This window comes from Nannospalax galili, unplaced genomic scaffold (genome assembly GCF_000622305.1).
Source record: "Nannospalax galili isolate Female #2095 unplaced genomic scaffold, S.galili_v1.0 scaffold162, whole genome shotgun sequence".
NCBI classification, from domain to species: Eukaryota; Metazoa; Chordata; class Mammalia; order Rodentia; family Spalacidae; genus Nannospalax; species Nannospalax galili.
Window position 1 is genome coordinate 503,114 of NW_008350388.1, and position 14,176 is coordinate 517,289.

Sequence of the window (14,176 nt, forward strand, 5' to 3'; positions counted from 1 at the left end):
CTCAAAGAAACAGTGCAGTAAATTCAGGGTTCTTCTTTGGAATCAGTCAACCCATGAACATGCATGGACAAGTACTTATTAAATACTATTTATATGCCTTCAATAGTAATAGCAACACACTGTGTGGGGCTGGAGAGATGGCTCAGCAGTTTAGAACACTTGCTGTTCTTCCAGAGGACCTGGGTTTGATTCCCAGCACCCACATGGTGGCTAATAACTATCCATAACTCTAGTTCCAGGGTCTCCAACTCACTCTTCTGGCCTCTGCAGGCATTGCACGCATGTGGTGCATTTACATACATGCAATCAAAACACATAAAATAAAAATAATAAAATAGTAATAGTAATATACTGTACTGGTGTATATCACATTTTGTCCAATGAACTCAGTCACTGTATCAAGAGATGTGGTTCTGAAAGTGGAAGATTTCACAGCACATTATGTCTATTCACTTGTGACATGGGAAATAGATTCCTGACAATATAACCAGCATAGAAGCTCAAAGAGACTTGTGGTTTGTAGGTTTCAGGGTTTCTAAAGTTACCACTGGTTTCCTCATGTATAATGAGACTAAAGGGAAATGATTTGACATGTCAGGAATAAGATGAGGCTTAACTAATACATAGACAGTTTATCTTTTTAATACTTCAATGGTCTCTCTTTGAGTAGCACACAGTAGAATGTCAGAAATGTTTTTAAAAATATTGTACTTATTATTTTTATTTTATGTGTATGAATGTATTTCCTGCATGTTTGTTTTTTTTTTTGCTTTTTTGGTGTTTTGGGGACAGGGTCTCCCTGTAGCCCCAGCTGTCCTGGAACTCACTATGCAGATCAGGCTGACCTTGAACTCAAAGAGATCCGCCAGCCTCTGCCTCCCAAGTGCTGGGATTAAAGGCGTGCCCCACCACGCCTGGCTTTGCCTGCATGTTAAGTGCACCTGTGTCATGCAATGCCCACAAAAGTCAGAAGAGGGCATTTGATCTGGAACTGGAGTTATGGGGTGTTGTTAGCAATGTGGGTGCTAAGAACTGAACCCAGGTCCTCTGCAAGAGCAGCTAGTGCTCTTAACCACTGAACCATCTCTCCAGCTCCCAGAAGTGGTTTTTAAATCATGTATACCCATGTATCATTGATTCACAATAACCATGGATATGGTGTTTTACACTAAAGGGACATACATATATTTATGGATGTCACATATTTTAGCATAGCTACATTTAATGCCAAAGCAAAAATGCATTACTTCACTGAAGCTCAATCTTTCACTCTTAAAGGACAAAGCTTTCTGTCTTCTTGCTTAGCACTGAAAACTGTGCCTAACTTCAAGTTTAACCGAGGGACCCAACTTAGCACAGTTAAAAATGAATTTCTGTGGAATCTGAATATGCCTGGCCACTGAGGGCTGAGTTATAGGGCAGTGTAAGAAGCCCACTGTGAGAGGAAGGGGACCCTAAGCCCTTCCTTTTCTGCATGGTGCACAGGCCTATGTCAGGGACCCACAGGGCAGACATTCTGGGCATATTCTTCCTTAAAAGAATTCCCAAAACTGTTAAAAACAATTTCTTTTTGAACAATATAGTTTAAAATTTTATCTAAGATCAGACTAAGTTAGTTTTTCCTGTGTCCTTCTTTACTTCGGAGGAGATGCAATATACGTTCATTTTTGGTTAGTTCTGCTGGAAGTTCATTTGCCTGAAAGAAGATGAAATAGGCATTAGTGAATTCCCTAGTTGGTGTGGTTGCAGGAACTCAAAGGGGGTGTGTGACCCATTCGCTTGCCCTTCACTAATGGAAAATCTCCACTGGACTCAGACTCACCCTTTATATTAGGCAACCTCGGGCTCCTTGAAATGTACAAAAGTCACCCACCGTTTGCTCACCTCAGTGTTTACTTCTGGCCAGCCAGATCTTTACCAGGCTGGAAGATCCTGGAGACCTGCGTCTTATAAATCATCATGCCCTCCTTTTCCACTGCCTACCAGGTCTAATACCTGCTCAGTACATACAGGTATTTGCTCTTATATTTAGCTAGCACATGAAGGAGTCTGTTCAATAGGAACTTGGGACTCAAGGACAGGGATAGTTTTCCTTCCACATTCTAGTTTATTATTATTTTTATATGTTTTTTCTAATTTTAAAATTACATTTCTCTTTGTCATCTGTCTCTCAGTATGTGTATACACATGTGTAAACATGCCATACTGTATGTGCAGAGAAGCTGCTTTTCTCTTTCCACCAGTAAGTCCTGGGGATTGAAGTCTGATCATTAGGCTTGGTGGCAAGTGCCTTTACCCACTGAGCCATCTCACTAGCCCCCTATTATTTTTATTTGTACATATTTGTGGGGTATAATATGATTTATACGTAGATAAGGACTGTGATGATCAAATCAGAGTGCCTAGCATTTGTTTCATTAAACAGTTTATCACTTTGCATAGGAAGCTTCAAATGCCTCACTTTGAGTTTTTTATAAAATACACAATAAATTGCTGTAAATCATGTCACCTGCTGTGTGCTGTAGAACGCTAGAATTTACTCTATCTGATTGTATATTGGTACTTGTTATCTGACCTGCTTGGAGAGTCATCTCCCTCCCCTTCCTCACGCTCCCTAGACCATATTCTTTACTCTCTACTTCTGTGAGATGAACCTTTTAGCTTTCACATATAAGTAAGAGCATGTAGTGTTAATATGCTATGAGGAGAAGCAGGGCTAGGATGCACAGAGGGCATAAAAGACATCCAGGAAGGAGCAGCTTCTGGGCTATAGCTTTCCCCCAGACTCTGTAAGGCATCACTGTGTCATTTGCTGAGATGCATTCTGTAAGCATTTAGGGAGCCAGCTCTTCCCATAAGGCACTATGTGGTATAGGGGAATAGTTCTGGAACTTTCATGGTCTCAGAACCCTACACAGTCTTAAATATTATGAAGCACCCTAATGACTTTTTGTTTTTAACTCAGAAATAAAAAAATTGGAAAAGGATATTTTCTATATTTACTAAAAAATTATTCACTGCGGATTAGTTTACAACATATTTTTGACAAAACTACATTTTCAGAAACAAAAAAATTAGAAATTAGGAATGTCGTTTGCTTAACAGTCTTTCATATTTCTTCAATTTGGGGCTTAACAGAGGACAGCTGGATTCTTTTATCGACTTCTGCTTCAGGCTATGGTGATGTCTTAGCTGAAGCACATGATGGAAATTCAGCCTCACACAGATATGTCCTTGCAAAAGGGGAGGGGCATTTCAACATCCGTACAGATCCCTGCAGTCTTCCTCGGTAATTGCCGGGAAGTTCCTTTTCTTCTCCTCCTCCTTTCCTTCCTCCTCACCTCTCTCTCCTGTTCTCCTCTTTCCTGTCTCCTCTCTCCTCCTGCCATTTAGCAACTTCCTGCTGGAAGGAAGTTCATTAAAACTCAGGAATTTCTAAAGTTCTTATTCCTTAAGACTCAGGAAGTAAATAACTCAAAAGTCTCAGGACTCCCTCAAACTCAGCAGAAGTGCAAGGCCCCTCTCCCAGGCCTATGTGAACACTAAGAACTGCCGAAGAGAAGAGCCTCTCCAATCAGAGCAGACAGCTCCAGGCTTCTGGCTGTCACGAATCATCCCCCATACTAGGGTTAGGGTGGGCTTTCATTGATCAGCTGCCTTTGAGCTGTCCATGTTCCTACACGTGACCCCTCACCCACACGCCTGTAAGTAGCCTCAGTAGACTCACTGGCTCATCATTGAACTTTAGTGGTATCACTACTTTGGTCTGTTGTCTGTTCCCTCTGGGGTCAGCAGACATTTTACAGGTGTCCCCAGGAACATTGTCACACAACACCAGTCCTTCCTGCCTCTCTCCCTCCACTCCCCTTATTTCTTTTCCTCTTCTTTCTGTAGTTTTGTGAGAAGCTATTTAGGTCAGGCATGGGATTTACAATCCTCCTGTTTCAGCCAGCTGAGTACTGAGATTGCAGGCTTGTGCCACCAGGCCAGGTTAAGATGTAGTTTCTAATTAATTTCAACCTGGGATCTGAAGGCATATCTGTTACATGACAAGCATGAGCTGTAACATTTAGAAAATAGTAGCTCACTGAGCTGTGTAGGCCATGCAAATATTGACACATTTCATTGTGCTAGCAAAAGGTCACATTCACGAACATTACTACCAGTTCATTAGAAAAGACCTTCTGGACTGGTAAATTATTAAGCTCCAAGTGGTGAATGTTCTTTAAAATAAAAATGGGACCAGTGAGATGGCTCAGTGAGGAGAAAAGCTTGTGTGTAGGCCTGATAATCCCAGTTCAATACATGAATCCTACAAAGTGACAGCAGAGAATGGACTCCAAAAAATTGTCTTCTGACCTACACATACACGCACACACATGCACGCACGCACACAGGTACATGCATGCCTGCACTCACACATGCATACTCATGCACAAAATAAATAACTCAAATTAAAATGGTGATTTTTATGAAAAAAGTGGTTGTTTTCTCCTGCAATTTAAACAACTTCCCAGTTTTCTCGGGAGACAATCACTTCATTCAGTACACAGCATCTTGCCTTACTTCTTACTGTTTCACAGAAAATACTAAAAAAGATACGTAGCAACAGTCAAAGTTTAACAAATGTAGTAATTTACTGCTCTTTTAATTAAAGCAACTGATAAAACTTATAAAACAACTTACAAAGGATTATAAAATGCTTTGCCAATACAAACCCTTGGCTCTGCTTTACTGTATACTAAGACCCAACCATTCTACACACTATTGGTATTACACCACTTAATGCCAATGCCAAAATGGCAAAAAGGGTAGATAATGTCTTTGCATTATTGAGAATATTATTTTGACCTCTTAGCACCACCCCCCATCTCCAACAAGTCTTGAAGACTCTGAGGATCCATGGATTACACTTCGGGGAGTGTAACAGTTATTCTGGGGCCAGGCCATTAAAGGGTAAAAGGCACATGGAAATGGCTTGGATGAAGATGTTACCTGCCTCACATATTTCCTCTCCTGCAGCCAATCCTGGCACCTGTTGCTTTGTCTGGACCTCGATTGTCCTGTCCCCACCTTCTAGGCTGGATCCTATTCTTTGACTCCCACCCCCCACTGGCTGGGCCCTCACTTCCTGGGAAGTGTGAGCTTTCCACCGAGGTTGCTATATATCATGTTTGGTAGCTGTATTCCTTCCCACCACAAAAGGCTCTTGATGTCCTTATGGAACAGATCAGAGAGGAAAGTGTCATACTACTGCCACCATAGCCCAGTGTCCCCTCCATGGGGCCCAAGTCTGCTATTAGCTTAGTTCCACAGGAGCAGATATTGCACATACCAACATCTGGGTCTGCAGAGAAATGCTCTTGGTAAACAGACCCAGGCTTTATTCAGACTCAGGGTAAACACTCAGGGATATTTCAGTTATTTGTATCAGTCACTGGTCCATGGTAAGCAGCTGAAAGCAGCCAGAGAAGCCACTACAGTCAGGAAGAGGGAGCTCAGGAGTTATCCCTCTGTCTACCAGCTTGCTGACTAGCATGCATATGTGGCTGTCTACATGCATATCCATATCCTTTGCAGGAGCTGTAGAAACAGTTCAGTCAGTAAAGTGTTTGCCAAACAAGCATGAGGACCTCAGTTTCATCCCCAGAACCTACATTTAAAAAGCCAGCTGTGGTGGCACATGCTTGTAATACCAGCACTGCGGAGGTGGAGATACCTAGGGGCTTGTGAGATGGCCAGACTAGCCTAACCGGTGACCTGCAGACCAAATGGAAGATGTGGTCTCACAAAACAAGGTGGAGGCTCCTGAGGTTGACCTCCAGCCTTCACATGTGTGCACGTATGCACACGAACATGCACACACACATGCATATGTATATATATTTGTATGTTCATACACACAGATGCACACACACACACAGCACCCAATAAAATGACCTTTATACCCTCACATATAACTGTTGAATTTTGTTTGCATCATCATTCTATGTCATCTATGCAGTTCTAAGCTGGTATCAATCCTCTTCTGATTGGTCTTAACTGAATTCTAAGATTTGGGGGGGAGGCTATGTGGAGGGTTATTATTAGTGCCCCAGGGTAACCCCAATAACTATCTTATGACTATGGAGCAGCACAGAGGTCTGTTGTTCAGATATTACACCATCAAACTGCTATACTTTCTCATTGTTCCTGGGAGACAAATATGTTTTCAGTGCTCAGTTAGGAATGTTGACCTCTGCCATCTATATCGATGGCTGTAGTGGGGGGACTGGCTCTCGGGTCATTGATTAGTCCTCTCCTCAGATATCTGATTTGAAATCCCTGGGATCTATGGAACAGAAGTGTGCTTCCATATTAGCCTAGATATCACTTTCTCTGCCAAACCTGCATATAGCTCGTGCCATTCTGTATTGCAACTGCTTTTTCAATTTCCCTTATTCCCGCTTTGAACTCTCAGCTCCGTGAGAGCAGACACTGTGTCTCTCATTCACTACTGTATCCCAGCATACAGCCCAGTGCATGTTATCTAGCAGGTGTTCAACAGAGGTTTGTTGAATGAATGAAGGCCAAAAATCCCTTTCCAAAGCTGGGCATTGTGATGCCCAACACTTGGGAGATAGACACAGGAGGATCAGGAATTCAAGGCCAGCCTTGAAGCAACAACAGCAGCAATGGTAACCACAAAATCCTTTTCAGGAGTTCTGGGTTTGCTGCTAGAATCCCAACACTCCTGTGTCTGGTGCTGCCATGCAAGCTTTTCTGGGGTGTTGGTAGGCAGATGAGGGTTTCCCTGGCAGTAATTCCCAGAACTACAGGGCTTGCTGCAGTATGACCCTCCACATACATTTAAGTCCTTTTAGGAAGGATCAAAACCCAGCATTTTGCCCACTGGAAATTACTAATGACTATTATCACTGGTGATATTCCATCAAGGAGACACATGAGGAGCTACATGTTTCAATTTCTATATCAAGTTATTAATGGCGTGGTGTCTCTTCCCTTAACATAGTCCTGGATAGCTCGCCACGAAATCCTGAGCTCTTTAGGAGTTCTGTGTACAAAGTCTAGAGATAAGATAAAAAAGAAAGGCAACTATGTCTTCAACTGGCTTATCACCCAGCCAGGGCCAGCTCATGTAGAACAAATCTAGGTATCTGAGAGGAGACAGGCAAATGCTAGCAGAAATGTTATCTGCAAGCAGTTCAACGCCAGGAATAGGGAAATAGAACTTCGATATACAAGGTAAAATGAAAATGTGAGCCTTGGCTTGGCATGTGGGTCCTATGGCACTTCAAAGGTTGTGTGTGTTGTATGTGCACATGTGTGTACAGGTGCATGTGCCTGTATGTACATGGGAGGTAGAAGAGGACACTAGCTCTCCTCTATTCCTTTCTGCCTTATTCCTTTGAGGAAAGTTCTCTCCCTGAACCTGGAGCTTATGGTTTTGGCTAAGCTGGCAGCCAACAAGCCCAAGCAATTCTTCTCCACCTCCCGCAGTGCTGGGGTTACAGACATATGCAAGACCACATCTGGTTTATTACTTGGGTGCTAAGATCGGAACTCAGGTCCTCATGGTTATACAGCAAGCACTCTTAACCACTGACCCACCTCTCCAGCCCTGATGTCTAGTTTTAATTGTCAACTTGACACAATCTGGAATCACCTTTGAAGAGAGTGTCAGTGAGGACTGCCTAGATTGGGTTGGTCTGTGGGCATGCCTGTGAGGGATTAGTGTCTTAATTAGCTTAAATTAGGTGGGAAGACTCACCTCACTGGTTGTTTAAGAGTTTAGAAAGGGATCTGAGTACTAAGCACACTTGCATTATTTCTCTCTGCTCTTGACTATGGATGTGCTTACGTTTAGTGGGAGATCCTGTTTCAAGGGACTAAAGTGAGAGTGACAGAGTGAGACACCTGATATTCCCCTCTGGCTTGCATGCATGTGCACAGGTGAGTGCATGTGCACACGTGTGCGTATACCACACACACAAACCTCCCACACTCACATTTTTAAAAGTTGGCAGTTTGGCGACTCCATCCTCCCCCAATCTTTACATGATCCTTCAGCAGACATTAAGTAAGAGGAAGTACACTGACAATCAATTTTTCTACTGCTATTGCAAACTCTGACTTCCAAGTAACTGTAAAATAAGGATTTAAGAAAATAAAAATATGGGGTGGTTTTTCTAACAGTGACATGTAATGCTACTGACAAAATCAAGCATATTTTCTGCATGGAGTCACCAAACATACACAAGTAATTCTCAAGATAGAAACATTCTGATAGCATTTTTAGGGCACATCTCTAATAGCAGAACAGTACTTACTCCCCATAATGACTGCCTCCTTCCCCCAACCAGGAAGCCACACCACTGTTGGCAGAAAGCATTGATGATAAAGGGATTTTAGCACAATTCCCTGAGTGCAAATGCTTTGTCCAGGAATAACTCCTAACAGCAGCTCTGCATACCCTACTGTGTACAACTGTAAAGATAGCAACTAGAGCCTGAGAGATGCTTGACCTGCCTTAGGAAGATATGGTCTCTGTGCACAGGGGTCCAGTGTAGTTAAAAGACGGGTTAAGTGAATACCTTGTTTCTCAAGGCTGGATCTGCCCCTGCTTCCAGGAGCAGTGCAACTGTTTTAATATTCCCGCTGAGCACTGCTGCGTGGAGAGCCGAAGTCCCATTCTAAGAGAAAATGAGAGTGTGTCAGGAGTTGAGCTCAGTCCTTAGCATGGCTTTCATCATAAACCATCTCGCATGATGAGATGGAGCATCACAGTCTTACTTATCTTGTTTTGAAGTTTTCGGTTATATCAGCATCTACTACAGTGTCTTCAGCCACAGCCCAAGGCCAATAAACACTGATAACATTCTTCTGCAAGTGAAACAAGGAACTAGTGGAAAAGCCAGCAATGCTGTGCCAGTCTTTGCTCTTGAAGGGCCACACATACAGTCTTTGCCCTTTTGGTGAATCACTTCCACAGGGTCTGAGGAACAGCTCACTGGCCAATGGGCCCATCTAGAGCCCAGCTGCAGACATTCCACCCACTTGGGCAGACAGAAGTGACTATGGGGTCACAGGGCTTAAGAGGAAGAGTCTGCCCCAGAGTCCTGAATTGGTTTTGAGCCCAGAAAGACATAGATAAGTTACTGATATTGAAATATAGTACAAATATTTATTGAAATCAAGGAGTAGCTAAAGGTAGCATGTGGCTAGATCTGGAAGGGCAAGGAGAAGACACTATACCGAAGCCCATGGAAGAAAGAGGCCTAATCACAGGACTCGGTTCCAGCAGGCACAAATACCTATAAATTGTACCCAAATGCTTGATTTTCCAACTGATGACTCCTAACAAAAACCACCATGATAAAAGTAAAATATAGGGGCTAGAGAGATGGCTCAGCGGTTAAGAGCACTGACTGCTCTTGCAGAGGACCGGGGTTCGATTCCCAGCACCCACATGGCGGCTACAAACCATCCTTAACTCCAGTTCCAGGGGAATCCAAAGCCCTCTTCTGACTCTGCAGTATTGCATGACACAGGTACATTCACATACATGCAGGCAATATACTCATACACATAAAATAAAAATAATAAATAAAATATTTTAATAAAAAAAATAAAATACCAACCTGGGCATGGTGGCGCATGCCTGTAGTCCCAGCACTTGGGAGGCAGAGGCAGGCAGATCTTTGTGAGTTCAAGGCCAGCCTGGTCTACATAGCGAGTTCCAGGACAGTTGGGGCTACAGGTCTCAAAACAAACAACAACAACAACAAGAAGCAAAATATCATAATCTAGAGAAAAATTCCAGCAAAGCAGCATTTTTCTCTGGCTCCTTTCATACCTAATTTGGTAATCTGGTATTATTTCAAATGTCTGAATCTTAACCAACACACATGAAATAGCTAGTAAAAAGGTTAAAAAAAGAGCTGCGTGAAACAAGACTGGATAGTGTAAAGTTCAATTCTAAAGCTCCTTTTTTGGGTTTCATTTTCATAGATATTTTTGTTTATGAACAATTTTAAGAAGTATAACTTTCTGACTTCCAAGTTCATGGAAGAGTAGAGGTACCTTATTGGGAGAGAGGACAGGGGCTAATATGCTGATCCCAGCAGTTCTGTAGCAGCTGACGGACAAGAATGGAGTCTAAAAATGTGAAGGGCAGATATAATGCTTCCAATGTGGACACATAATACAGTTTAATGTGGGGTCAGTCCAGGGCAAGTGGAGTTTGCAAATACTGATAGGACCTAAGGGCACAGCCACCAAATTGCCAAGTCACAGTGCCAACTTAGAAGAAACTTAGTGTCCTCTACGTAGCAAAACAGGAGAGTATATACTTCAGGTCTAGCCTACTGCCTCTATTTTGTATGTCTTGCAAACTAAGAATATTGTGTAATGTGTGAAAATATGAAATTTCATAAATATACATTGATAAATAAATAAAACTAAGGGGTGGCAACCACATTCATTAGTTACTACTTTCTCTGGATATGTTCTCGCTGAGAAACTGCAACAGAAATTGTAGGCCCACAAAGCCCAGATGCATCTGGTCCTTTACAGGACAGTCTGTTGTCTCTGTACTAAATGTACATTAGCACAGCAATGCTTCCACCCAAAACAATGTGAACTTTCCACAGAGTTTTTAAGTCTTCAAAAAGACATATATTCTCTCCAGCAACAAGAAGTTAGAGTAGAATTCTTCCAGAATACTAACCAGGCTGATTATACACTGATTCTACCACAATCTCCACTTTTTTTCTAACCTATCTCCTCTATAAACGGGTATAATTTCTTTTAAGGCCTTACCTTCAAAATACCAAGAGTAGGTGAGAATTTGAGCAACTCCTCAATAACATCATTATACCCTTTGTTGGCCGCTTTCAACAATGCTGTTGTGCCATCCTGAACAGAGAGAGGAAAATAAGAGTTGATTAACATGTATTTGTCTTGACTGAGAGTTAAATATCAGTTGAGAACTTGGAGTTCTGCTTGTCAGAAACAGGTAGAACTTGCCATTGAAGCATAAATCAGGAATGTGTTAACCTAGGGGCAGAAGAGAGAGCATGAAGCAGTGATTCTGCATGAAAGGAAGTCACATACACTAGCTGACTGTATTAACTTAGAAACCTGCCATTTGGGAAGTCACAGAGTCCTCCAATCCCTCAGAACACTGGGTTTGGGACAAAGTCCCAGAGCATGTTTTTAGGGTATTAATGGACCCAAGAGGCATGCTCTGCTCTTCATGATTTAACAGAAGTGGCTTAATTGTCCTTAATGATTTATATTATTAATGAACTGTATTTACTGCTTTAAAAATGTATACAATCTTACTTTCATTTGCCTGGATACATTGTATACATTTATTTGCCTGTGTGTGCTGATGGGGGAGGAGAATGATTAGATAGATCTTTCCAAATCTTTGGAGCTTACTTCTTTAGAGTTTCAATGGCTGCATCTGGAGGATTGCTCCTGACCTCTCCTGCAGTCAGTCTGCCCCTTAGGGCTCATTTGGAATGGGAAGGAAGGTGGGATCAGGAGATTTTCGTTTCTGGTTTCAGAGATGGCCAGAAGAAGAAACAAGAAAAGAGGGAAGGGACAGGAACCATATTCAGATTTCCCTCTTCTGGGCTTAGACTTGGCAGGCAAAGGTGGGTGTTTATCTCACGGTATCCACAAGCAGAAAAGTGGATACCGTGAGATAAACAGCAGCAGTCTAGTATGGCCCCCAGAGCCGCCCTCCTTCCTATGGGCCTGCAGCCTGGCAGGCGAGACAGAGTTCAGCTATACCTGCAGAGGCTGAGCATGGATAGCAGGTGCATGGGCCATGTGGTGCAGAGGTCTGCAACTGTAGGGTGCTAGGGTGTGGTACAACAGCCCGCGGTGGGCACTACTTGAACCTACACCATAGGCCCTGCATGTCTCCCTCAGGCCTGACAGCCGGGCCATGTGGTGCAGAGGTCTGCAACTGTAGGGTGCTAGGGTGTGGTACTACTTGAACCTACACCATAGGCCCTGCATGTCTCCCTCAGGCCTGACAGCAAGTAAACCTCAGGCCTCCCCAGTTCCTCCAGAGATCATTTTGGGTGGAGGTGGGAGAGGCCAGAGAGATCTGTGAAGTTTCCACAGAATTGGACTTTGGCTCTGTTTTCCTGCTAAAGAACAGGGGGAGATTTGGAGGAAGCCTAGGAGAACAGTAGATTAAATAAACATTGCTCTGGTGCACACAGCCAGAGTAGGTTGGGTGGCTCCACAAGGTGGCTGCGGCGTTCCTCAGTCACTCACATTTCGTGTTGCATCGCGGTCAGCTCCACGTAGCAACATCACTCGTACCACCTCACTGTGGCCCATCTGGGATGCGATCCATAGGGGTGCAGTTCCATCCTGTGGGAACAGGAGGTAGACAGTGTGACTAGGGGCTCAACCCTGGTTCCTGAACTGTAGGCACACCAGGTCTCTAAAACCAAAAACCCAAGGAAAGATCCACTCTTTAGGTGATCTGGACACCCAAGAGGGATCTGGAGAAGGGGAGGGTATGCTGAACACAGGGACACAATGTCGTTCGGCAGAGCCTGGGCTGCCTCAGTAACTGTTCATGTACAAATTTTCATCTTGTGAAAACAGCACTTTTCTTTGAGACAGGATCTCATGTATTCTAGGCTAGCCTTTAACTTTCTATGTATCTGAGTATGACCAGGAATTTCCCATCTTCTGCCTCCACCTATCAAGTGCTGGGATCATGTGTGTGCACTACCACAGTTCATTCCTTGTTTTATGAGTGCTAAAACAAGCCCAAGACTTCATGTGTGATAGGTAAACACTCTGCCAACTGAGCTACATGCCCCAAAGTCTGGTTCTTTAACTCCTGAGTGTAGAACTTTGGGAAAGGCTCCATGGGGCCTTTACTCAGGGGGCAGCTGAGTTTCACTCAAGGCAGAGCACACTCAACACCAGCAGGGAGACCCCTGTCTCTATTCCCTGCACTCCCCCTTCCCCAGATGATAAATTTCTCTGCTTCCTTGTAGGCCACATTAGGGTGATATGGCACACCCTGACAGCATATTTCCTTGTGGAAGGGGGGCAGTTTCCTTTGAGGTAGTAGGGTCTGAGAGTTACAGAACTCAAGACATATCTCTTAGTTTTCTAGCTGGTGTTCCGAATCACCCATGGCCATATTATGCTTTTAAGGGAATGTAGGTTTATTTTATGTGGAAGGTGATATTGCTTTTTCTAGGAAGGGACACACCCTAACTAGTTAAAGCAGGGCACTTTGGGTAATACTTCCTGTACACTCTTCACCAGCACCCCTTTTCCCTTGAGACTGAGATACACAATGGAGGGGAAGAATTTGACAGTAGGGTGGTTCCTGATGGCAGAACAGAACATGGGAAGCCCCGTAGTGCAGGGAGGATGAGCAATGGAGGGTCTGTACTCGTGTTTTCTCCCTGCTGAGTTGAATCTGGGTATTTGGGGGCACTGGGGTGGGTAAGCTATAGGTAGTAGAAATAGCTAGATAAAATATGGGGATGTTCAGATGGAGAAGGATTTTGTTTTCTTTCTTGGAATGGAGCTCAGGAGAATTACAAGTGCCTTAAAGAAACTCTGCTTTTGGCTAGAGTTGGAGGAGGGAGGGAGGGAGGGAAAGAGAGAGAAAGGAAGAAGGAAGAAGGGGAAGGAGGAGGAAGGAGAAGGAAGAGGAAGGAGAAGAAGCAAAAAAGGGACTGATGGGCTAGGGGACCTAGGAGAGTCCCCCAACCAGTATGGCTCATATCCACCCAGCATCCAAGAGTTTTCTAGGCTTGAGAAATCAGAAGTTCTGGGGCAAACAGTGGCCCGGAGTAAGCCTGAGGCTGGGAAGTCAAGGCCACAGAGAGAAATGTCTTCATTAAGCAGTCAACAGCAGAACCAGTACATATGGCAGACCATAGTGAATCTCTGGGTACCAGTACACGATGCTTGAGGACCAGAGAGGCCAGCACAAAGTTCAGGAAGGAGTCTCCCCAACTTCTCCCCCAGTAGCAGAGTGATAGTCTGATCTCTGAGAACTAGTTCACTTTGGAAAGAAGGACAGGAGAAGAGGGAAAGATTCAGAATTGAATAAACTTAGCCACTGAGGTCATTATGACAATGTATCCCTAAGTGTGTGGCTTACCTATCCATGGGA

The 14,176-nt window shown here is 43.6% G+C and overlaps 1 protein-coding gene across 3 annotated transcripts in view; it reads right to left on the bottom strand.

Annotated features, from left to right (window-relative positions):
- Positions 1-1,118: 1,118 nt before the first annotated feature.
- The window catches only part of Ankrd29 (ankyrin repeat domain 29), a 54,643-nt gene continuing 41,585 nt past the window's right edge, over positions 1,119-14,176 (bottom strand). For all 3 annotated transcript variants that reach the window (XM_029570703.1, XM_029570702.1, XM_008847615.2), the window contains 4 exons: positions 12,298-12,396; positions 10,822-10,917; positions 8,595-8,693; positions 1,119-1,696 (listed from right to left, as the gene is read on the bottom strand). In XM_029570703.1, the coding sequence (XP_029426563.1) occupies positions 1,613-1,696; positions 8,595-8,693; positions 10,822-10,917; positions 12,298-12,396 (378 nt within the window). In that variant the 3' untranslated portion in view covers positions 1,119-1,612. The remainder of the gene's footprint in view (positions 1,697-8,594; positions 8,694-10,821; positions 10,918-12,297; positions 12,397-14,176) is intronic.